Genomic DNA, 25,794 nt, shown 5'->3' with positions numbered 1-25,794 from the left:
TTCAGCAGACGAAGGAAAACATTCATCAGTCTTAACATTGCAAGAATTGATGACAAAGAAATAACCACAACTTAATTACAAATAATATATCTTTATGAAAAAATACAATGTGTGATTTAGGAAAATGAAACCAACTTTATTTTATAAGAATCGCCAGAATTAACCCCCCCCCCCCCCGGGGGAGTAATTCAGCAGTTAAGGAAAACGTTGCTAAAGTTACTAAATGTATCCAACTTTTGGTTACTGTTTCTAAATTTTAGTTCGTGAAGTTACTTCTTTTGGAAATTTCCAAATTTTGGCTGATAGTCGGAGGGCCCGCATAAGGATCACTTGCACCCCCCTGCCGATCCTCCGGGGTAACTTTTTTCTTAAAGGGGGAGTCCTAAGAAACATTTTTAGCCCTTGTCCTCAGAAAAAAAGTGGCCCTACTTCCAAAATGGCGGCCATTTTGATTGACAGGTGAGCCGAAATCGCAGATTTTGCGTTCCAACATAGGACTAGCATGAAATTTTTTAACCCATTCAAAGGTAGATCGAAAGATCATGCAAAAATTCATCACCTGTCAAAATTTCAAGTGCTAAAGTGCCTTTTTCGATTCTTGGTGAATTTTCAAAAATCAAATTTTGGCCAAAATAATGTGAAAAAAATCAAAATTTTACCAAATTAACCTGGAAAGCTGACATTTAGGATATACCCTATTTTCGACCTGCCAAATCGATTGGAAACTGTTTCAGACCGTTTTGAGAAGTTCTGGAGCGTCCAGCAGATTTTTGAAACTCGAAATTCCCACAAAATTTCATCAAACGGAGTAGGAAAGCCGAAATTAATTCTACAAACTAATTTCAATAAGCTATGAAGTCGACTGCAGGTGAATTTTAAGTCGTTTTGGAACCTCCAGCGATTTTTTTGAAAATTACTGGAGCTCCAGTAGATTTTTGAAACTTGGAAATTCCTACCAAATTTCATCAAATGGAGTTGAAAAGCCGAAATTAATTCTGCAAACTAATTTCAAGTGGTTTTGGAGCCTCCAGCGATTTTTTGAAAATTACTGGTGCCTCTAGTAGATTTTTGAAACTAATGGAGTTATGCAAGCCGAAATTAATTCTGCAAACTAATTTCAAGTGGTTTTGGAACCTCCAGCGATTTTTTTGAAAATTACTGGAGCCTCCCGTAGATTTTTGAAACTTGGAAATTCCTACCAAATTTCATCAAATGGAGTTGAAAAGCCGAAATTAATTCTGCAAATTAATTTCAAGTGGTTTTGGAACCTCCAGCGATTTTTTTGAAAATTACTGGAGCCTCCAGTAGATTTTTGAAACTTGGAAATTCCTACCAAATTTCATCAAATGGAGTTATGCAAGCCGAAATTTACTCTGCAAACTAATTTCAATACAATAATACGAAGTCGACTGCATGGTGGTTTTAAGTGATTTTGAAGCTTCCAGCTACTTCTTGGAAATTTCTATTCTCCTGAAAACGCCATGAAACCTTTCAAAAAGTCACTGGAGGCTCCAAAATTACTTGAACCTACCTGAAGTCGTCTTCAGAGGGTGTTAAAATTGAAGTGTATAGTTCATTTCAGCTTTCCATCTCCATTTTAATGATATTTTGGGGAAATTTCAAATTTCAAATTTCAAAAATTTACTGGAGGCTCCAGTAATTTTCAAAAATTTGCTGGAGACTCTAAAACGACTTGAAATTTACCTGCAGTCGACTTCACAGCGTATTGAAATCAGTTTGCAGAATTAATTTCGGCTTTCCAACTCCACTGATGAACTTTTGTAAGAATTTCGAGTTTCAAAAATCTACTGGAGGCTCCAGAACTGCTCAAAATGGTTTGAAACAGTTTCCAATCGATTTGGCAAGTCGAAAATAGGGTATATCCTATATTTCATCTTTCTAGGTTAATTTGGTAAAATTTTGATTTTTTCACATTATTTTGACCAAAATTTGATTTTTGAAAATTCACCAAAAATCGAAAAAGGCACTTTAGCACTTGAAATTTTGACAGGTGATGAATTTTTGCCTGCTCTTTCGAGTAATCATCAAAATCTTGTATTTTTTCAAAAACTGCTATAAATTCTTAATTTTTTTCAAAAACTTTCAACTTCAAAGTTGTCGAAGGCTTGTTTTTTTTTACTAAAAACTGCAAATAAATTTCATTGTCTGGCTAAAAATGTTAATTGCTAGTATTTTCATTTTCTCGCTTTCTGCCGAAAAACAAGAAGTTTTAAATGTCTATGTCTATGTCTTCTTTCCAAGATTGGTCCAAAATTTCTTCTGTATTGAAATCTTTTTTCCTACAAACGTTCCAAAAGAACTGTGAAAAGTCCTGTTTTTTTTCAACGTTGTAAAAGAAGTCCTATTCTTGGAGATTGAATAAAAATCTTTATTTTTTACACCCCCCCCCCCCCCCCGCTGATCCTCTGGAACAACTTTCCTCTTGAAGGGGACATCCTAAGCAACATTTTAAAGCAAACTTGTCAAAAAAAAAACGTTGGCATTACCAACAAAATGGCGACCATTTTGATTGACAGGTCACCCGAAATCGCTGATTGGACTCACACGAAATTTTCTTTAACTGGACGAACCTGGAATGAAAGAGCATGCAAAAATTCATTACCAGTTGAAATTTCAAGCGCTCAAGTGCTTTTTTCGATTTTTGGCGAATTTTTAAAAATCAAAATTTGAGCCAAAAATGAGAAAAACAATCAAAATTTTACTAAATTTACCTAGAAAGCTGAAATTATGGTGTATATTTTATTTTCGACCTGCCAAATCGATTGGAAACGGTTTCAAATTCGTTTTTGAGGAATTCTGGAGCCTCCAGCAGATTTTTTGAAACTTGAATTTACCATAATAGGCTACTAAATTTCAGCTTTCTAAAATAATTCGATAAAATTTGGATGTTCTTTCGATCTGCTAGCTTTGTGTAGTTCAAAATATTTCGTACAAGTCCTTATCAATCAAAGTGGCTGCCATTTTGTTGGTAAGTTTGCTTTAAAATGTTCCCAATTTTGACCTAATCTCACGTCACGTCCTGATTGAAAAAAATTTGAAAACTTTTCTACTATAATTATCATATAGGTAGGTATATAGAAAATTTTCCCGACTAGAATGAGATCCTAATGTGAGATCCTTTCAATTTCTAGATGTGCACGTGAATCTCGCTTCAGTCGCTTCGAAGGCAGAGTGGGATCTGACGCAGCTTGAAAAGCAAGTGCTTCGCGAAAACAGATTTCTCAAAATGGACGTATTAGACTGCGACCTTGATTATCTGGGAGAAAGACCGTTCAGTTGTTTAGAGCCGCCATTACGTTTACAAAATATGGCGGCGACCAAAGTAGCTTTACACTTATCGCTGGAAAAATTACACGATAAAATACTTCACGATCGAGATGAAACCTCGTCTAAAAGCTCTTTCGAATACCCTATGCTGAGTTGCCGAGAAGTTCTCCCTGCGGTACCGCTTAAAATCAGAGAGATTATAGACGAAAGTATCGTTACAATTGTTAAACAGTTAGACGCGTGGGAGAAACATTTTTGGAAAGCTATGGAAGACCCTTCGGCAACGTATCTCGATACTGTATCTATAAAGGATTTGAATGATGTCCTTTGTAAACCCGATGGTACAATTTGTATGCGAGATTTCGCTACAAAAGTCTTGCAGAAGGCGAATTTCTACGTTATGATTCGATTTCAGTTCGCGTGTATTTTTTGCTTAGAGGACCAAATCAAAGAAATCTGGCCTTCGATTTCGGGAAGATTGAACAAACTCGAACCGAGTTCATTAATGTACTACTGGAAACAAATTCTGACCAAAGGTGCGATGGAAGAATCGTTCTTAAATACTTATTTTCATAACTCGATGTCTGATCGAAATTGGGCAGCTTTCGAGTATTTTTGGTCCAAGATGACCGAAGAACATCAAACTCGTGAGGCTATTTCAATTCTGCCAGAATGTGAATTCGATTCTATGAAGCTCGTGTTGATTAAACTGAACCAAAACCAGGTTCGAGAAGTATGCCAACAAATTGGAGGGTGCATTTTTAGTAGGTTTATCGCTGAAGAAGAGCATTACGATGATACGATAAACGCTTGGAATTGTATTAGGCCCTTTTTACCCGACAATGTGTTTGTCGAAATTGTACGAATGTTGTGGAACATGGTGTTCAATCCTTCCGAATCGGAGATTCCGAGGATTGGCGAACGGAACGTTTTACTTCTTGTAGTATGGTCCAGTGCACCCAACTCGTGGAAATCGAGCATTCCGAGAGCTGAATTATTCGCTGAATTGGATGACGAAATTCGAGGCTTCTTCCAACATTACTATCTCAAATTCATGTTCGAATTATTATCAGACACGAGCTATCCTTTGAGAAAAGATATATGGACGAATAATTGGCGTAAATTGGTGATTCGTGCCAAACCTTGCGATCTGGAACGACTGATGAAATTATGTTTCGAAACCGACGAAGAAATTAAACACTCTAAAGACGATTACGACATGAGTCCGGAAGAGTTGTCGAAATATTTCAGCGTTTGTATGATTAAAGAAAGGTATTCGGAGCTGGGCGATTTCTTGGTTAATTTCGTGAAAAATCCACGCCGTCTGGAAAACCTCGGTAAAGAGTTCATTTTATCGAACTTGGATCGTTTCGTCTCTTGCGACGAAGAAGAATTGAGTAAATGTTACGCCTTTATTCATAAAACTTTTCGCAGCTCCGAAACAGCCAATAAGTTTACCAACGAATTGATCTCGACTCCGGAATGTTTGGCTTGGATTTATAGCAAATTGGACGAGTGTTGCTTCGACGATGTATTGAATCTGTTCATTAGGTTTCCAACTACGCTGAAAAATTTACAAGAAATAAAGCTAGAGTTATTGGAGTATTGTCGTGGTAACTTTACTCGTGGGAAAGTTTCCGGATTCCATGAGGGGAAATTCACCCAGTTTGTATCGTGGTGTTCGCCGGGCGAAGAGAAAGTATCCGAGTTTAAGAATTCGATAATTATCGACGATATTTTCGAGATAATTTTAATTAAATTTATACCAGCGGTATCGGCCAATCAATGTTCTCGCGATGAAAAGATACTGCAGTATTTTCAGAATTTTCTAAGATGGTATTTCGGTAGCTTGAAAGGGGTGAGGTTTTATAAAACGACTAAGATGTTGAATTACGATGAGGAAAGCGACGATGTTGTAATGAATGTTCTGCGACAAGGTCCCGAGGGATTTGTGAACGCGTTTCTGAACTGGGCATTTGAATATGATAAAAATTATGTAACAGAAATGTATAAAAGGTTAGGGAAGTGTTGACCCGGGTGAATTGAGCGGTTTTTTGTGAGGATGATTTTCAGGAGACTTTTGAAAGTTTTTTGAGGTACATATACGAAAGATCTTGTTTTTGAAAATGTTCCTATAGAGAGATGGTTGCTTTTGTGCGTTGATTAAAATGTTATACTTACACATTTAGCTACAGTTACGAGTACGTTTTAACATTACCTATTATTTTGTTTGAAAAGTAGAGTACAAAAATATGGAATAAGTTTATGTGTTCACTTGTGTATTTTAAAGTTTTCATTCGATGCATTTTTGTGTTTACCTTTCCTATTTTATAGTTTATGTGATTGCTAGTTAAGCTAATAAAAGTTCCTTTTTGCAAACCGTGTTCGATTTTAACACGTTGAGTTGGTTCTAATGATTCATATTTATGTAGGTTAGGTACTCGATTTGTTAGAACGATATTTTTGCAAGGTCATTCTATACAAAATCAGCCAACATTTTTTCCATCTTGTGCATATCGATAGAGGTCATCAAACGATAAGAAATTGAAAAATTTTCTGCCTAAATGTACATATGAAAAATTTACGAAAAATAAATTTTGATTCGTATTTTCCATCAAGGAAATGGTAAAACATTTCAACGTTCGGCAGAAAAAATGTTTTGGAATTTTTTACAGCAATTTTGTATTTTTTCACAATCTCGAAAATATCAAAAAATATGATCGCAGTTTTTTAATAAGTACTATTTATTTGTATTTTTGAGAATTTTTTCAGGATTTTCAATCCGTGCTTTTACTGGTATAGGTAGTACTTTCATTTCAATTTCAAATACATTAAAATTGTAGCCTATCATCAAAAGTGGCTCCACTGATTTTGGCACCAAGAGCAAAATAAATACTTCTTGGAATGTAGAATAAAAATAGAAAAAAGTTTGAACCGTAAACTTGATTGGAACAACCGCCTCAGGCTTTTGAAATTTCCCTTGGCAGCCATTTTGAAAATTTCCAAATACCCCTCCCGCCCACAAAAAATCATAGGGAACTCCAGCTTGCATCACTTCTTATCCTTTGATGGGGTGGTCAAAAGTCGGAGGATTTCAGAAATTTCGAGCAATTTTCCATCAAAAGTCAGGGAATTTTTTGAAAGTGTTCGTTTGTAATTTTTTAATAATTCTAGCAGTTTTATTGTAGGTATTTATTTTGGAAAAAATATCACTCGCGTCGCTCGGGTAGTATTAAAAAACGTGATTTTTTTAATGCGAAGGAGAGATCAAATCAAATCAGTGCTGCATTTACAAAGTCGACCTATGTACTAACAGTGTAGGTAATGATAAAGATATAAAAAAATGAATAATAAAATGAAATGAATGCGCCATGTACAGCATTATAGAGGAGTAGGGTTAGCGTAGATATTTAAATAGACGCCTTCAATAAAAATAATAGAAACTAAAAAAAAAACATAATTGAGAGGGGTTTTGCGATAAGGTCCCTTGTGGTGATGTTTCAATTTTTTCAATTTTTTGTTTGATTTTCGGGTGCAGTGTTGTCTTGCATATAGGTTGGATGGGAAATTTTGACGAAATTCGTTCATCATCACCTGATATCCGTGATTTAGAAAAGGGACCTTGTGGTGAACAGCCGAATTTACACACCTTTACAGACTACCCCGCAAAAAAAATACCGATAAATTCGGATTCGCCATGAAATTTTACATAGGTAACAACAATAAAATAATTTTTCCATCGACATTTTTTAATTTGAAAAAAAAAATCAAAAACAAAAGAAAACTTTGTTTTTGATTTTCCAAAAATGTGAGTTTTTGAGTATTCATGTTCAAATAATGTTTAAAACGAGAAGTTGATGAGATAGGTGAAATCTGATTGCACCATTTGATTTCTCATGAAAAAGTAAGTCGGAATTGCCAATAAAAAAAACACATCGAATCACCACAAGGACCCATATCGCGAAACGCCTCTCAATTGTAATAAATTAGAAAAACATACATTCTAAAAAAATTGAGATAAGTATTTTATACATTTATAAAAATTCTTAGAATTATTTACAACATCCAAAAATTATTGATTATACAAAAAATGAAAAAAGAAACAATGACACTGTATGAATGATCATGAATATTGAAAGATAATAAATCGAAAGTACAAGGAGTTGCTGAAAGTTCAGTTTCTATTGCACTCAGTTATGTAACAGCGTCCAAATGCTTTAGAAAATAATTTTGTGCAATTGATAATTTTGATTTCATTTGGAATTTTGTTATAAATTTTTGCAGCCATGAAGTCTATACTGGCTTGGTAAAATTTAGTCCTGAATTGTGTGCTATGTAGTTGTTGGCTATTTCTAGAGTATAATAACTATGTTGAGGGGTATGTAATTTTACTATGCCCTTCTTCACAGTTTGGGTTATCAGATATATGTATAAACAGGGTAAGGTTAAAATTTCATTTGAAAGAAAGACATTCTTGCATGATTCTGTGACTTGCATTCGATAGATGATTCTGTGACTTGCATTCGATAGATGATTCTTATTTGCTCATTTTTGTATTACAAAAATTCTCTGCATAAGTAAGACTGATATTACCCCTTCAAAACACCAAGCCATATGCCATATTAGACTGGAACATTCCATAATATGCCATTTTTAATGTTTGCACATTGGTGACACCTTTTAATTGCCAAAGAAGATAATTTATTGATGATAGTTTCCCAGCTAAATAGTCTATGTGATCAGTCCATGTTAGACTGGAGTTGATGTATACTCCCAAAAATTTTAGACATTCAACTTTTGTAATAGGCAGACACAGTGCCAAATTTAAATTTTGTGTGCTGTGACCAAAATATATCAGGTTTGTTTTCTCAACATTTAATTTCATTTTATTTATTCTGAACCACGCTACCAAATCATCCACAACCTGTTGTACTGAGACACCCATATTCATAGGAATCAGTGCTGTAGTGTCATCTGCAAATAGGATCAAGTTACTCACAGCGGCCCTAGTATTGGCCCCTGTGGAACTCCTTGCTCAACTGGATATTGTTCAGAGAAATGGTATTCTCCATTATTTTATATCTTCTGTCTTAATAATCTGAGTTGTATTTTTGAGAAAGGATGTGGTCCAGTCCAAAGCCACCCCTCTAATACCATAATTTTCTAGTTTACCTCGCAATATTTTATGATTAATCATATCAAAATGCTTTTGAAAGATCGCTAAATAACCCTATAATGTCATTTTTGTTGTGGAGATTTTCCAAGATATTGCGAATAAGTTGATAAATGGCACTCGTTGTATTTTTGTTTTTGCAAAATCCATATTATTGGGAGCTGTGTAACAAATTATTATCACTGAAAAATTTTGATACACGTTTATGGAATACGCTTTCTAGAACTTTGGAAAACACTGATGTTATAGAAATGGGTCTGTAGTTATTCATGGCACTTTCATCACCCTTTTTGAACATAGGTGTCACTATATTGACCTTAAAGATATCGGGGAAGGCTCCTTCCTGAACAGACATGTTGAAGAGGCTGGCTAATGGTTCAGCGATTTATGGCGTTGCTATTTTCAGTATTTATACTAGATATCGAGTCCATGGTAGTCTTTTGAATAGGAATTTTTGAGTGAGTGAATTACATTCATGACCTCAACTGAGTTTGTTGGTGCAATGAAGAATATATAGAATTATTGGATGGGTTTAAATTATCCAAGGGATTTTCATCATCCTTCAAGTTGTCTACCTTTGGTAAATTACAAAAATGGACATGAAGGGAGGATTACAGGTTAATCCTCGATCGAGGCCATTATTAAAAGCTCGCAATTTTCAAAACCTTGGCAAATTTTGGAGTCATAATTTGAAAATTTGAAAAATCCCGGAAGCATTCTTGCATTTTTATGATATTTACAAGTATGAACTTTTTGTGATGGGATCCGTAATACAATTTTCATCGATTTCCATTTACAGATTTTGATTAAAAACGAAGAGTTATGTTTTTTCCTGCATTAAATTTTTTCTGAAAAAAAAAAAAAAAAATGCACGAGTTTTGATTGGTAGGGGGAGGGAGGAGGCGCCCGAATAAGTCAAGTATACGATATAATAACTCACAATTCCACATCTATTAGATAAACCATAGAAGTTTCTTGCAATCATATGTGAAAAGTCCAGTGATAGAATTTTTTCAGGATTTCCTGCACAGTTCTGGAAAACCTGGAAAAGTTTTTCCTCAAAAGTCAGGGAATTTTTTGAAAGTGTTCAACTGTTCATCTGTAATTTTTTGATAATTCTAGTACCTAGTTTTATATTTATTTTGGAAAAAATTTCCATCGCGTCGTTCGCCTAGTTTCGTTTAGTTCGTTAGTTCGAGCTTGGAACCGAACGTATTGAAAAACGTGACTTGCATACTTATTACTCGTACTTGAGACGAAAAAATTGGCCAAATTCAAATGGTATTCTGATGACAACTTTTCAATTTTTAGATTCCCAAAGGGTACTTCGCTACGAAGATAAATCGTCTGCATTCTGAATGAAAAAAGGATAATCGTTTCAAAATATGGAAGTACACGGAGCATTTCAAGAGAATCCTCTTCGATCGAGGCCATTCAGTTTCTTACGCGGTGAGCAGTCGTTATCGTTGCAAATGCTGGCTGCGACCAAATACGCATTGGCGTTATGGCGACACAAGTATTATAATCCGGACCATGATGGTCATCCTGTATGGGTCGCATTTCCCGAAGGATTGCCTGAAAGCTGCCGAGAAAATATCGCAGTCGCACCTCCCATCAAAGCGATAATCGATGACCGTATCTCGTCAATTGGCGAAGAGATCAAAATGTGGGAGGCAAATTTCAGGGCAGCGGTGATGGGAACATACGTGCTAAATACGTGGGACAAGACATTCGGAAGAAAGGCGCGGTTTTGTGAGCAGATCGTGAAAAAATTTCGTTCAAGTCAGTACGACTTATCCGAACACAATGTTCTAGATGAAAAGCACGTTGATATTTTGGTAAAAGGCTTCGATAGTATTGTTTGCAATCTAGATGGCACAATTTCTTTCCAACGCTCAGTTAGACAATTTCTCACGAAGGAAGAGTTACTGCTGGATGTAAAGATGCGTTTCAGGATTGCGTGTATGTTTTGTCTGGAGAATGAAATCATGCAACTTTGGCTTTTGGTGAATAAATCACCACATGTATTTAACCAATCTAAATTAATGCGGTATTGGAAGAGTAATTTGGTTGATCCTGCAGTAGAACTTTCAAAGCTATTGCTTAACTTTGGAAATTGCGCCACTTTTACAGTAGTACTTTCAGAGGTATTGGTTGACTTGGCGAATAATCGAAATTGGACCGCATTCGAATACCTTTGGGATGCAGTGCCTGAATACGAGTATTTTAATGGTAAAACAAGCGTGAGTAAAATGATTATAGCGGAGAATGATTTCTATTCGATGAGACTTGTGCTGCTCAACCTGAACGAAGAGCAAGTTCAAAACGTATGTTCAAATATTGGCGATCAAATTTTTTGTACATTTGTTACACATCCTAAATATTACGAGTACGCGATGGATTCGTGGGCTTGTATGAAAAACTATATATCTGAAGATATGTTCGCCAAGATTGTACACCAGTTATGGCAATTGGCGTTCAATCCTTCTAAATCGGAGCTCATCAGAGTGAACCATACAAGCTCCTTACTTATGGAATTATGGACCAGCGCCGCTGACTCTTTGAAATCTAACGTTTCAGAGACTGATTTATTCGCCAAATTAGATTGCACTGTGCGAGGCGTGCACCATTATGATCTAAAGTTCGTGTTCGAATTACTAGATAATTCCAGCCACCTGTTGCAGAGAGCATTATGGATTAATAATTGGCGTAAATTGATGATTCGTGCCAAACCCGCAGACCTAGAGCAACTGATGAAGTTGTGTTTATGGGATGATGACGAAGTTGAACAATTCAAGCAGAATATTGAGACGAATATCGACGAGCTGAATAATTATTTCAACGATTGTTTAAACAAAGGGCTGTACTCGGAGCTGAGTGATTATTTGAACTTTTTCGTGAAGAATCCGCATCGTTTAGAAGAGTTGAGCAGAGAAATGATAATATCGAATTTAGATCGTATCGCATCTTGCGACGAAGATGAAGCAACCCAATGTCATCTCTTCATTCGCAATACCTTCCATGATGCTGAAAAAGCAGATCAGTTTATCAAGGGTATGATCTCGAGTCCGGAATGTTTGGATTGGATTTACTGCAAATTAGACGATTGTTGCTTCGATGCAGTTGCGAATCTCTCCAGAAGATTTCCCTCCGACGACAAGAATTTTAAAGATACGAAGGAAGAGTTTTTAGTCTACTGTCATCGTAATTTTGCTCGTGGACAGATTTCCGGATTTCACGAGCAGAGATTCGCCGAGTTCGTATCTTGGTCTGGTGTAGGCGGAGAGAAGCTATCGGAGTTGAAGAAGTCGTTGATTATCGACGATATTTTCGAAATAATTATCAACGAGTTTTTACAAGAAGCATCGAAGAGGGCACAACTTGGGTCCACTGAACAATTACTGACTTCGTTCGATAATTTCCTTCGGTGGTATTTTGGTAGCTCGGAGACTGCGAAAAATTATAAATTCGTCAAGTTGACCAATTTCCACGAATGGGAGGGTATAATGAATGCTTTGCGAACGGGAGACTCTGAATGTGTTGAAAGGTTTCTGAATTGGGGTTTCGAAAACGATGAGAATGAAGTGCAGAAGGTCAAGTTGAGATTGAGTTAGTATAGTGCTGATGAAATATTGTTGTCAATGTTGTTTCTGATACGTATGTACCTACAGATTATGATTTTTATTTGAATTAGCCATTGTGTAATTTAATGTATTCAATTTAATACGAATAAAGATTCTTGTGGCATCTTCACTGTGGGCTTAATCTTTACTACTGTACTCCTCTACCCTTCAGGGCTGTAGAAATGAAATCAAACGATGTTTTTCATGTAGAAACGAAATCAAAACCTAAAACGAAAGCGATAAAAATTCAAAACCAAGAACGAAACCAATGTAAGAAGCTTTTCGTATTCGTTTTTTTGCAGCATTGTCATTTCTTGAAATTTTGATAATTTTTTTAAAGCTCATGACTGATGAAATGTGAACACAAATTTTTCAGACATGAAATTCGGTCACTTGCAAGTCATTTGTGTCACTATTTCGGCGAAAATGGCCAAAAACGTGACTTTGGTCTCTTTTTTTCAAGATTTGTCGTGAAAAAAAAAGAAAAAGTGCAAAATTTTAGGAAATGATCAATATTTTTCATAAAAATTGTTCAGAATCATCATTAAAAAAAAAATTGAAAATCAACTATTCAACATCAAAAATGTAAGATGATATGTGATTGGATAGAGCCAATATTTTCTGAACCGTACAAAGGTAGATCGAAAGATTAGGCAAAAATTTATCACCTGTCAAAATTTCAAGTGCTAAAGTGTCTTTTTCGATTTTTGGTGAATTTTTGAAAATCAAATTTAGGCCAAAAAAGTGGTAAAAAATCAAAGTTTTACCAAATTGACCAAGTAAGCTGAAATTTGGGATACTCTATTTTCGACATGCCATGCCAAATCGATTGGAAACTTTTTCAACCCGTTTTGATCAGTTCTGGAGCCTCCAGAAGATTTTTGAAACTCGAAATTTGCCAAAATTTTATCAAATGTAGGTAGATGGAAAGCCGAAATCCATTCCGCGAACTAATTTCAATACGCTACGAAGTTGACTACAGGTGGATTTGAAGTCGTTTTGGAGCCTCCAGCGAATTTTCGGAAATTACTGGAGTCACCCGATTTTTGAAACTTGAAATTCCCACAATATTTTATCAAATGGAGTTAGCAAGCTGAAATTTACTTCGCAAACTAATTTCATTACGATACGAAGTCGACTGCAGGTGGATTTCAAGTCGTTTTGGAGCCTCCAGCGACTTTTTGAAAACTACTGAAGCCTCCAGTAGGTTTTAGAAACATTAAATTTCATCAAACGGAGATGGAAAGCCGAAAGGAGGAGTTGCGATAAGGCCATTTTTTGGCACCAGCTAGTTATCGACTCAACCACATTCAGAATGTTTTAATAAATGTCCCAAATACGAATCCATGGTTGATGAACCCCAAATGACCATTTTTGGGCTCCAGGGGTTCCCAAAGTTGTGAATAAAAAATAATTTTAGGAACCACTGAGTATTATTTTCAAAACCTTTTTTAGCGTAAAATATCGGCTTGAAAATTTTCTATTTTCGACCCTTGTGGGCAGAAATGGGGGGGGGGGTTCAATTTTTTGAAAATTTTGGAACCACCATTTTGGACCAACCCCTTTGAACCCCGCTAAAAAGCTTTTTACAGTTTATTAGCATCTGACAGACCTCCATCCTACCAAATTTTGAGCTCAATAAAAATTTTCGCTGATAGTGATACTCAAAAATCCAATTCTCCAATTTTTCGTAATTTCGAAATTTTGGGAACCCCTGGAAAACTAAAACCCTGCGATTTGCGCCAAACGTAACGTTTTGAGGTATATATTCAATAATCTGGATGAAAAAGTTGAATTAAGCTCCCTGTATATTCGTAATTATGGAACTTTTTCTTAAGAGTCCCCCTTTTTAGGCACCCCTAAAAAAGGCGTTTATGCATATTTTTTCAAATGAATTGAAGAATTTACGTTTGAAACACACTAGCAAGTGCTCGATAATTTTTCATTTGATTTTCCCTGTAACTTTCAAAATTGAGCTATTTTAGGTCAAATTCTGGCATTTTTACTTCGTTGAAATCATGAAAACGTTATTTTAACGTCTTTTCGAAGAGTTAAATCTCAGAATTTGATTCAAAATATGTAGCTCAATTTTGAAAGTTATTGGAAAAATCCTACGAAAAATTATCGAGCACTTGCTAGTGTGTTTCAAATGTAAATTCTTCAATTCATTTGAAAAAATATGCACAAACGCCATTTTTAGGGGTGCCTAAAATGGGGGGCTCTAAAAAAAGGGTTCAAAATTACGAATATACTGGGAACTTGATTCAACTTTTTCATCTAGATAATTGAATATACATATACCTCAAGGCGTTACGTTTGGCGCAAATCGCAGGTTCCTAGTTTTCCAGGGGTTCCCAAAATATCTAAATTTCGAAAAATTGGAAAATTGGATTTTTGAGTACCAGCGGAAAATTTTATTGAGCTCAAAATTTGTTGGGATTGAGGTCTTTCAGATACTAATAAACTGTAAAAAGCTTTTTAGCGGGGTTCAAAGGGGTCGGTTCAAAATGGTGGGTTCAAAATTTTCGAAAAATTGACCCCCCCCCCCCAATTTCTGCCCCCGAGTGTCGAAAATAAAAAAATCACCTCCCATAACGTTTATCGCGTTCAAATAGATATTTTACGCTAAAAAAGTTTTTGAAAGTAATACTCAGTGGTTCCTAAAATTCTTTTTTTATTCACATTTTTGGGAACCCCTGGAGCCCAAAAAATGGTCATTTCGGATTAACTAACTACGGATTTGTATTTGGGACATTTATTACAACATTTTAAGAGTGGTTCAGTGGAAAACTGTCCGGGCCCAAAAAATGGCCTTATCGCAACTCATCCTTTCAGGTTTCTTGGCCAATTTGGTAAAATTTTGACTTTTTACCTCATTTTTGGACTAAATTTGATTTTCAAAAATTCACCAAAAATCGAAAAAGGCACTTTAGCTCTTAAAATTTCGACAGGTGATAAATTTTTGCCTGATTTTTCGATCTACGTTTGTACGGTTTAAAAAATTTCGTGCAAGTCCTATGTTGGAACGCAAAATCCGCGATTTCAGCTGACCAGACAATCAAAATGGCCGCCATTTTGTGAGTAGGACCACTTTTTTTCTGAGTACAAGGGCTAGAAATGTTCCTAAGGACTTCCCCTTTAAGAAAAAAGTTGTCCCGGAGGATCGACGAGAGGTGCAATAGATCCTTATGCGGGCTCCTGGACTACAAAATGTCTAGTGACGATAGAGCTTTCCTTACTATGCAATTTGCACGCTTATTACTCGTACTTGAGACAAGAAATTGCCGAATTGAAATGGTATTCTGATGACAACTTTTCGATTTTTAGATTTCCAAAGGGTACATCGCTAAGAAGATAATTCGATCGGTTACTGCGTGAAAAAGGATAATCATTCGAAAATATGGAAGTAGACGGAGAATTTCAAGCGAATCCTCCCCGATCGAGGCCGTTCAGTTTCTTACGTGGTGAGCAGTCATTATCGTTGCAAATGTTGGCTGCGACCAAATACGCATTGACATTATGGCGACACAAGTATTATAATCCAGACCATAATGGTCACCGCGTATGGGTTGCATTTCCCGAAGGATTGCCTGTAAGCTGCCGAGAAAATATCGCAGTCGCACCTCCCATCACAGCGATAATCGATGACCGTATCTCGTCAATTGGCGAAGAGATCAAAATGTGGGAGGCAAATTTCAGGGCAGCGGTGACGGGAAAACCCGTGCTCAATACGTGGGACAAGTCTTTCGTATGGAAATCACAGCAGTATGAGCCGCTCATGAAAAAATTTCGTTCAAGTCAGTACGACTTATCCGAACACAATGTTCTAAATGAAAAGCACGTTGATATTTTGGTAAAAGGCTTCGATAATATTGTTTGCAATCTAGATGGCACCATTTCTTTCCAACGCTCCGTTAGACATTTTCTCACGAAGGAAGAATTACAACTGGATCTAAAGATGCGTTTCAGGATCGCGTGTATGTTTTGTCTGGAGAATGAAATCATGCAACTTTGGCCTTTGGTGAATGAAATACCACATACTCGTATGTTTAACCAATCTGCATTGATGCGGTATTGGAAAAATGATTTGAATAATCTTGCGGTAGTTGCGGTTAACCGATTAGAGGTATTGGTTGACTTGGCGAATAATCGAAATTGGGCCGCCTTCGAATACGTTTGGGATAAGAAGTCTGAATACGAGTTTTATAAAACAATCGTGAGTAATGTGATTATAAGGGAGAATGATTTCTATTCGATGAAACATGTGCTGCTCAACCTGAACGAAGAGCAAGTTCAAAACGTATGTTCAAATATTGGCGATCAAATTTTTTGTACATTTGTTACACATCCTAAATATTACGAGTACGCGATGGATTCGTGGGCTTGTATGAAAAACTATATATCTGAAGATATGTTCGCCAAGATTGTACACCAGTTATGGCAATTGGCGTTCAATCCTTCTAAATCGGAGCTCATCAGAGTGAACCATACAAGCTCCTTACTTATGGAATTATGGACCAGCGCCGCTGACTCTTTGAAATCTAACGTTTCAGAGACTGATTTATTCGCCAAATTAGATTGCACTGTGCGAGGCGTGCACCATTATGATCTAAAATTCATGTTCGAATTACTGGCCAACACCAGCGACTCGTTGAAAAAAGAAATATGGCTTAAAAATTGGCGTAAATTGATGATTCGTGCCAAACTCGCAGACCTAGAGCAACTGATGAAGTTGTGTTTATGGGATGATGACGAAGTTGAACAATTCAAGGAGAATATTGCCACGAATATCGACGAGCTTAATAATTATTTTAACGATTGTTTAAACAAGGATCTGTATTCTGAGCTGAACGATTACTTGAACTTTTTCGTGAAGAATCCAAGAGCAGATCTGTTTATCAAGAGTATGGTCTCGAGTCCGGAATGCTTGGGTTGGATTTACTGCAAATTAGACGATTGTTGCTTCGATAAAGTTACGAATCTTTGCAAAAGATTTCCCTCCAACGACAAGAATTTTAAAGAAATGAAGGAAGAGTTTTCAGTCTACTGTCATCGTAATTTTGCTCGTGGACAGATTTCCGGATTTCACGAGCAGAGATTCGCCGACTTTGTATCTTGGTGTGTTGTAGGCGGAGAGAAGCTATCAAAGTTTAAGAAGTCGTTACTTATCGATGATATTTTCGGATTAGTTCTGAATAATTTTATACGAGAAGCATCGAAGAGGGCAGAACGTGGGCCCACCGAACAATTACTGACCTCATTCGATAATTTCCTTCGGTGGTATTTTGGTAGCTCGGAGGCTGCGAAAAATTATAAATTCGTCAAGTTGACCAATTTCCACGAATGGGAGGGTGTAACGAATGCTCTGCGAACGGGAGACTCTGAATGTGTTGAAAGGTTTCTCGATTGGGGTTTCGAAAAAGACCAGAATGAAATGCAGAAGGTCAAGTTAAGATTGAGTTAGTATAGTGCTGATGAAATATTGTTGTCAATGTTGTTTCTTATGCCTACAGATTATGATTTTTACTTGAATTAGCCATTGTATAATTAATGTATTCGATTTATCACGATTAAAGATTCTTGTTGCATCTTCACTATGTGCTTAATCTTTAGTTTACTAATGTACTCCTCTACCCTTCAGGGCTGTAGAAATGAAATCAAACGATGTTTTTGAGGTAGAAACGAACTCTAAATCGAAAACAAAAGTTATAAAAATTGAAAACTAAGAACGAAACCAATGTAAGAGGCTTTTCGTTTTCGTTTTTTTGCAGCATTGTCATTTTATGAAATTTGGATCATTTTTTCAAAGCTCATGACTGTGATGAAATGTGAATACAAATTTTTCAGACATAAAATTCGATCACTTGCAAGTCACTTCTGTCACTATTTCGGCAAAATTAATGGCCAAAAAAAGTGATTTTGGTCACTTTTTTTCAAGATTTGTCGTGTAAAAAAGAAAAAGTGCAAAATTTTAGGAAATGATCAATATTTTTCATAAAAATTGTTCAGAATCATCATTTTAAAAAAAAATTGAAAATCAACAGCTGTTCAATATCAAAAAAGTAAAACGATATAGGATTGGATAGAGCCATTATTTTCTGAACCGTGCAAAGGTAGATCGAAAGATCAGGCAAACATTTATCACCTCTCAATATTTCAAGTGCTAAAGTGCCTTTTTCGATTTTTGGTGAATTTTTGAAAACCAAATTCCGGCTAAAAATGAGGTAAAAAAATCAAAACTTTTCCAAATTAACCAAGAAAGCTGAAATTTGGGACATGCCCTATTTCCGACACGCCAAATAGATTGGAAACTGTTTCAACCCGTTTTGAGCAGTTCTGGAGCCTCCAGCAGATTTTTGAATCTTTAAATTTTTACAAAATTCCATCACATTGGAGTTGTAAAGCTGAAATTTATTCTAAAAACTAATTTCAATACGCTACCAAGTACTGCAGATGAATTTCAAGTCGTTTTGGAGCCTCCAGCGACTTTTTGAAAATTCCTGAAGTCTCCAGCAGATTTTGAAACTTTAAATTTTTACAAAATTTCATCAAAAATGGAGATAGAATGCTGAAATGTACTTTACACTCCAATTTTAACACACTGTGATGACGACTTCAGGTGGGTTCAAGTCATTTTAGAGCCTCCAGCGACTTTTTTGAAAATTACTGGAGCCTCCAGTAGATTTTTGAAACATGAAATTTCCCCAAAATGTCATCAAACTGAGATGGAGAATCGAAATTCATTTTGCAAACTAATTTCAATACGCTACTAAGTTGACTGCTGGTGCATTTCAAGACGTTTTGGAGCCTCCAGGGACTTTTTGAAGGGTTGCATGGCGTTTTTTTTTTTGTGGAATATTGAAATTTCCTTAAAGTAGCTGTAAGCTTCAAAACCATTTGAAACCACCATGTAGTCTGTGAAGTAAATTTCAACTTGCCAACTCCATTTGATGAATTAATGTTGGGGAAATTTCAAGTTTCAAAAATATACTGCAGGCTCCAGTAATTTTCAAAAAAGTCGCGGGAGGCTCTAAAATGACTCGAATCCACCTGAAGTCGTCTTCAGAGGGTGTTGAAATTGGAGTGTAGAGTAAATTTTAGCTTTCCATCTCCATTTGATGAAATTTTGTAAAAATTCAAAGTTTCAAAAATGTGCTGGAGGCTTCAGGAAGTTTCAAAAAGTCACTGGAGGCTCCAAAACGACTTGAAATTCACCTGCAGTACTTCGTAGCGTATTGAATTTAGTTTTTAGAAAAAAATTTTAGCTTTACAAGTCCAATTTGATGAAATTTTGTGGGAATTTCGATTTTCAAAAATCTGCTGGAGACTCCAGAACAGCGCAAAACGAGTTGAAACCGTTTCCAATCGATTTGGCATGTCGAAAATAGGTTGTATCCCAAATTTCAGCTTTTTTGGTCAATTTAGTAAAATTTTGATTCTTTACCTCATTTTTGGCCTAAATTTGATTTTCAAAAAATCACCAAAAATCGAAAAACGCCCTTTAGCACTTTAAATTTTGACAGGTGATGAATTTTTGCATGATCTTTCGATCTACCTTTGTAAAGTTTGAAAAATTTCGTGCAAGTCCTGTGTTGAAACGCAAAATCTGCAATTTCGGCTGACCTGTCAATCAAAATGGCCGCCATTTTGTAAGTAAGGCCAACTTTTTTTGGGCAAGTATGCTTTAAAATGTTCCTTAGGATGTCCCCTTTAAGGAAAAAGTTGTCCCGGAGGATCGGCGGGGGGGGGGGGGGTGCAATTACTTCTATTGTCATATGCCGGACTATTTATCCAATTTTAATTTTCCAAAAAACGCCATACAACCTTTCAAAAAGTTGCTGGAGGCTCCAAAACGACTTTAAACCCACCAGCAGTCCACTTCGTAGCGTATTGAAATTAGTTTTCAGAATGATTTTCGGCTTTCCATCTCCATTTGATGGAATTTGGGGAAATTTTAAGTTTTAAAAATCTACTGGAGGCTCCAGTAATTTTCAAAAAGTTGCTGGAGGCTCCAAAACGACTTGAAATCCGCCTGCAGTTCACTTCGTAGCGTATTGAAATTAGTTTGCAGAGTAAATTTTGGTTTTCCAACTCATTTTGTGGGAATTCCGAGTTTCAAAAATTCACTAGAGGTTCCAGAACTACTCAATACTGTTTGAAACAGTTTTCAATCGATTTGGCATGTAGAAAATAGGGCACAGCACATCTCAAATTTCAGCTTTCTTGGTCAATTTAGTAAAATTTTGATTTTTTTACCTCATTATTGGCCTAAATTTGATTTTTAAAAATCCACTAAAAATCGAAAAAGGCACTTAAGCTCTTGAAATTTTGACATGTGATAAATTTTTGCTTGATCTTTCGATCCACCTTTGTACAGTTTTGAAAAATGTTGTGCAAGTCCTATGTTGGAATGCAAAAACTGCGATTTCGGGTGACCTGTCAATCAAAATGGCTGCCATTTTGTGAGTAGGGGCCATTTTTTTTTTTTTTTTATTACAAGGGCTAGAAATGTTCCTTAGGACTCCCTCTTTGAGAGAAAAGCTGGCCCGGAGGATCGATGGGGGTACAATAGATCCTTATGCGGGCTCCCCAGGTATAAAATGTCTAGTGACGATAGAGTTTTCCTTACTATGCAATTTGCACGTTTATTACTCGTACTTGAGACAAGAAATTGCCGAATTCAAATGGTATTCTGATGACAACTTTTCGATTTTTAGATTTCCAAAGGGTACATCGATACGAAGATAATTCGTTTGGTTGCCGAATGAGAAGGATAATCATTCGAAAATATGGAAGTAAACGGAGCATTTCAAGCGAATCCTCCTCGATCGAGGCCATTCAGTTTCTTACGTGGTGAGCAGTCATTATCGTTGCAAATGCTGGCTGCGACCAAATACGCATTGATGTTATGGCGAAACAAGTATTACGATCCGATCCATAATGGTCATCCTGTATGGGTTGCATTTCCTGAAGGATTGCCTAAAAGTTACCTAGAAAATATCGCATTCCCACCTCCAATCAAAGCGATTATCGATGACCGTATCTCGTCAATTGGCGAAGAGATCAAAATGTGGGAGGCAAATTTCAGGGCAGCGGTGACGGGAAAACCCGTGCTCAATATGTGGGACAAGTCTTTCGGAAGAAGAGCACAGGGGTATGAGCCGATGGCGAAAAAATTTCGTTCAAGTCAGTACGACTTATCCAAACACAATGTTCTAGATGAAAAGCACGTTGATATTTTGGTAAAAGGCTTCGATAATATTGTTTGCAATCCAGATGGCACCATTTGTTTCCAACGCTCCGCCCGAAATCTGCTCATGAAAAAAGAATTAGATCCTGTGATAAAGTTCAAGATCGCGTGTACGTTTTGTCTGGAGAAAGAAATCTGGCAAATTTGGCCTTCGGTGAATGAAATGCCGCATACGAGTATATTTAACCAATCTCAATTGATGCGGTATTGGAAAAATGAATTGAATAATGGTGTGGGTTATCAATTAACTTCCACATTGTTACGTTCTGACTCGGTATTAGCTGACTTGGCGACTAATCGAAATTGGGCCGCCTTCGAATACTTTTGGGATAAAGTTCACGAATATAATAGATTATCCGTGAGTATAATGATTATAGCGGCGAATGATTTCTATTCGATGAAACGTTTGCTGCTTAACATAAGCGAAGAGCAATTACTTCGAAACGTGTATTTAAATACTGCCGATCGTATTTTTGCTAACTTTGTTACACATCCTAAATATCACGTGTACGCGATTGATTCGTGGACGTGTATGAAAACCTGTATTCATCGTGATAGGTTCGTCAAGATTATTCACCATTTATGGCAATTAGTGTTCAATCCTTCTGAATTGGAGATCACCAGTGTGAATCGAAACAGTTCCTTCCTACTTGCAGTGTGGACCAGCGCAGCTGACTCTTTGAAATCCCACGTTTCAGTAGCTGGTTTGTTCGAAAAATTAGATTACACTGTGCGAGGCGTGCACCATTACGATCTAAAGTTCATATTCGAATTGCTAGCCAAGACTAGCTCCCCCTTGAAGACTGTAATATGGATTGGTAATTGGCGTAAATTGATGATTCGTGCCAAACCCTCAGATCTAGAGCAAATGATGAAGTTGTGTTTAGCAAATGATGACGAAGTTGAACAATTCAAGCAGAGTACTGCGACGAATATCGACCAGCAGAATGATTATTTCAACGATTGTTTGAACAAAGGGCTGTACCAGGAGCTGAACGATTGCTTGAACTTTTTCGTGAAGGATTCGCATCGTTTGGAAAACCTGAGTAAAGAAATGATAATGTCGAATTTAGATCGTATCGCTGCTTGCGACGAAGATGAAGCAACCCAATGTCATCTCTTCATTCGCAATACCTTCGGTGATGCTGAAAAAGCAGATCAGTTTATCAAGGGTATGATCTCGAGTCCGGAATGTTTGGTTTGGATTCACCACAAATTAGACGATTGTTGCTTCGATGCAGTTGTGAATCTCTCCAGAAGATTTCCCTCCAACGACATAAATTTTAAAGAAATAAAGGAAGAGTTTTTGGTCTATTGTAGTCGTAATTTTGCTCGTGGACAATTTGCCGGATTCCACGAGCAAAGATTCGCCGAGTTTGTATCTTGGTGTGCTGAAGGCGGAGGGAAGCTATCTATGTTCAAGAAATCCTTACTTATCGACGATATTTTCGAATTAATTTTGAATAATTTTTTACGAGAAGCATCGAAGAGACCACTACGTGGGCCCACTGATCAATCACTAACCGCCTTCGATAATTTCCTTCGGTGGTATTTTGGTAGCTCGGCGGCTGCAAAAAGTTACAAATTCGTCAAGTTGATCAATTACCACGAATGGAAGGGTGTAATGAATGCCTTGCGAACAGGCAACTCTAAATTGGTTGAAAGTTTTTTGAATTGGGGTTTCGAAAATGATATGAATGAAGTGCAGAAGCTTAAGTTGAGATTGCGTTAGTAGTGCTGATGAAATATTGTCGTCATTATTTGTCATGTAGATTATTAGATATTTAAAATGGAAAACTGAACCACCTTTTTTTATTTTATTTTTACTGAGTTTAAGTTTATAATTTGGTACTTTAAGGCCTCAGCCATGTTACTGTCAATTGTGATAATATACTTTTCTTACGATCCTTTTTCTCATCTTGGTTTTAATTTCAATTACGAAGGTGTATTGCGAAATGATCTCCGCCACTGCTTCAGGTTAATGCTGTGTGAGTGAAAAAATCCATGTTCAGTTTTGTAAACTGAAATGTCTTTTTATGAAGATTTGAAATGAATTTCATGTTAAATTAGCTCGATTCAAAGTCAAGTGTTTTTTTGTGATTGAAAGCTCTAAGTTTTCAAAGCCATAATTTATAAATTTTAAAAATTGAAAAAATCTCGGAAGCAATCTACATTTTTATGATACATATCTACGAGTACGAACTTTTCGTGATGGGATCGACAAAATTATGTGGAGTATGGAACAGCAAAATTTTAGTGAAAATGTACAAAAAATGTACATCTCGCTTTTAGCAAAATTAATGAAAAATCTACACTTTTTCTCAAAAATTATGTATCCAAAAATTGACCTTTTTCCCCAAAAAATCACCAAGACGTGTCGTTTTTTTCCAAAAAGTTGCAAAATAGTGCAACTTTCTTTACTGAATTGCGAAAAAATGTTACTGTTATGACTCTTATGACAATAAGTTCCAAACAGTCTTGTTTTCTGCTGAAATTAAGTTTTTCTTTTGACGAAAATTCTATTTTTTTTTTTTTTGGCAAAATTGTTTCTACGTCTCACTTTTTCCCACTAAAAATTGCTTTTTTCGAGGTTTTTCAAAAATTTTCTTTAAAAAAAAAAAAAAATTGTAACCAGAATTCTTTGATAGAAGATGCTTTTATTTATGTAAATGGCCTCACTGTTTTCTCAGTGTTACAAATTTTATTTTTTCAGATTTGATGTTTTTTTTTTTTAGAATTTTTGTTCTTAGATTTTTCCTAATTTTAACCGGAAAGTACCTATAATTATTTTTGAATCACTCGATGGTTTTTAGTGTACATATTTTCTTCTGTTCAAATTGATTTTTACATCTTGAATTTTTGTGATTTTTTCTAAAATAATTTTCCATGATTTTGTTTCAAGTTTTGATGATTTTTTTCGCCTGAACTTTTTTTGAATTTTACTCTATTAGGTACCTTGGGTTCTTGTGATTTTTTTCAGGAATTTTGTGAGTTTTTTTCTTTCTCGATTCGATAAGTTTTCTTTTGTTTTTTTTGTAGATTTTTCCTAATTCTGACGGGTATCATTCTTTTGAATTTTTGCGAGTTCTCTCTTTTAGTTTTTCGATGGATTTTCCCGGAATGCCATTTTTTTTTCTCTTCAAATTTTGACGAAGTTTCTCCAGTTTTTATAGATTTTTTTACTTTGAATTTTCACGATTGTAGTTTTCTTCTAAATTACGATAATTTTTTTGCCTAAATTTTGACTGTTTTTTTTTTTTTTTTTTTGAATTTCAACAGTTTCTTTTTTCGAAACTCGTGCATTAAAAAAACTAGTGATTTTTTTGTGCTTAAATTTTTGTGAAATTGTGATTTCTTCTTCTTCCGAAAGTTAAGATTTCCTTTAAATTTTGACCATTTTTTTTGTAGGGTGGGAGGGAAGCTTCTACAAGATTTGATGAGTTTGTTTTTCCCATTTTTCTTTTGTGAAGGGTTTTCTGCATTTTGATATCTTTCATTCTTGATCCCTCTCTACTTTCCCCTTCCCTCCTAGTTACTGGGAGTTTGAATTATTTTTCTTTCTAGAATCCCCGTGAGTTTTGCTTGAATTTTTTCCGAATTCATATTTTTAATTCTCGCGAGTTCTCTGTTCTCGATTCGTTTTTCTGCTTTTTTTGTTCCTAACTTCTTCGGCGAAACCTTTTTTTCTTGAATTTTCGTGATTTTTAAAAAATTTTCTTCCGATTTTGCTCCGAATTCCAGTAATTTTTTTCGGCTTAAATTCCCCTTTTTACATTTTTTTTTTTTAAACTTCGAAAGACTTGATGGTTTTATTTCGAATTTTTTCGAGGCTTTCTTGATTTTTTTCATGTTTCACTCTTTTGGATTCTCATAGAATCTATTTTCCAATTTTTCGACGATTTTCCCCGAATTTTCATATTTTATCTTTTGTGCCTAAATTCTTGTGAAGTTTCCGCAATTTTATCGCGAATTTTTGTGAGTTTATTTTTCAATTTTTTCGACGTTTTTTCTCGAATTTTAGCTCTTTTTACTCTAATTTTTTCGAAGGAATTTTTCTACTTTGAATCGAATTTTTGTTCTGAAATCCTCGTAATTTTTTTCAATTTTGTATTTTAGCAGAAATCTTCTAAATTTTTGGTTCTTTTGGAATTCCCCTCGTTGAGTTTTATTCTTAAGGATTTATGATTTTGAGTTTAAAAGATCAGAAAAAGATTGATCTTTCCTTTGCTTCCCGTTTCGGTCATTATCTCTGTGTCTCAATTTTAATAATTTGGTTAAAAAATTGAATTTCGTTCCCCCTTATTTCGGTTGACCCCCCCCCCCCCCCCTTCATTCAATTTTTCAATTTTTCTCCGTGATTTGACACATTTTTCGATTATGTTTTTCAAATCCGAACGTTTTCTGGTTACTTCTCCTAGTTTTTTAGGTTACTAAAGTTACTTATTTTAAGAAAAATTCGA

General features: G+C 35.8%; 1 protein-coding gene across 12 annotated transcripts in view; it reads left to right on the top strand.

The window, feature by feature from the left end:
* The window catches only part of LOC135844958 (uncharacterized), a 150,766-nt gene that overhangs the window by 30,948 nt on the left and 94,024 nt on the right, over positions 1–25,794 (top strand). Inside the window, exon 3 of one of the 12 annotated variants that reach the window (XM_065363413.1) lies at positions 20,802–23,241. The exons of 8 other annotated variants lie outside the window; for them this stretch is intronic. In XM_065363413.1, the coding sequence (XP_065219485.1) occupies positions 20,874–23,066 (2,193 nt within the window). In that variant the 5' untranslated portion in view covers positions 20,802–20,873 and the 3' untranslated portion in view covers positions 23,067–23,241. Of the gene's footprint in view, positions 1–3,152; positions 5,666–9,772; positions 12,215–15,411; positions 17,679–20,801; positions 23,242–25,794 lie in introns of those variants that run through there. 3 more of the 12 variants (XM_065363435.1, XM_065363404.1, XM_065363426.1) reach the window with 3 other exon arrangements.

The sequence above is a fragment of the Planococcus citri genome, chromosome 1 (genome assembly GCF_950023065.1).
Source record: "Planococcus citri chromosome 1, ihPlaCitr1.1, whole genome shotgun sequence".
In the NCBI taxonomy this organism is placed as follows: Eukaryota; Metazoa; Arthropoda; class Insecta; order Hemiptera; family Pseudococcidae; genus Planococcus; species Planococcus citri.
The sequence above is the reverse complement of the archived record's forward strand: the minus strand, read 5'-3'. Positions and strand labels throughout refer to the sequence as shown.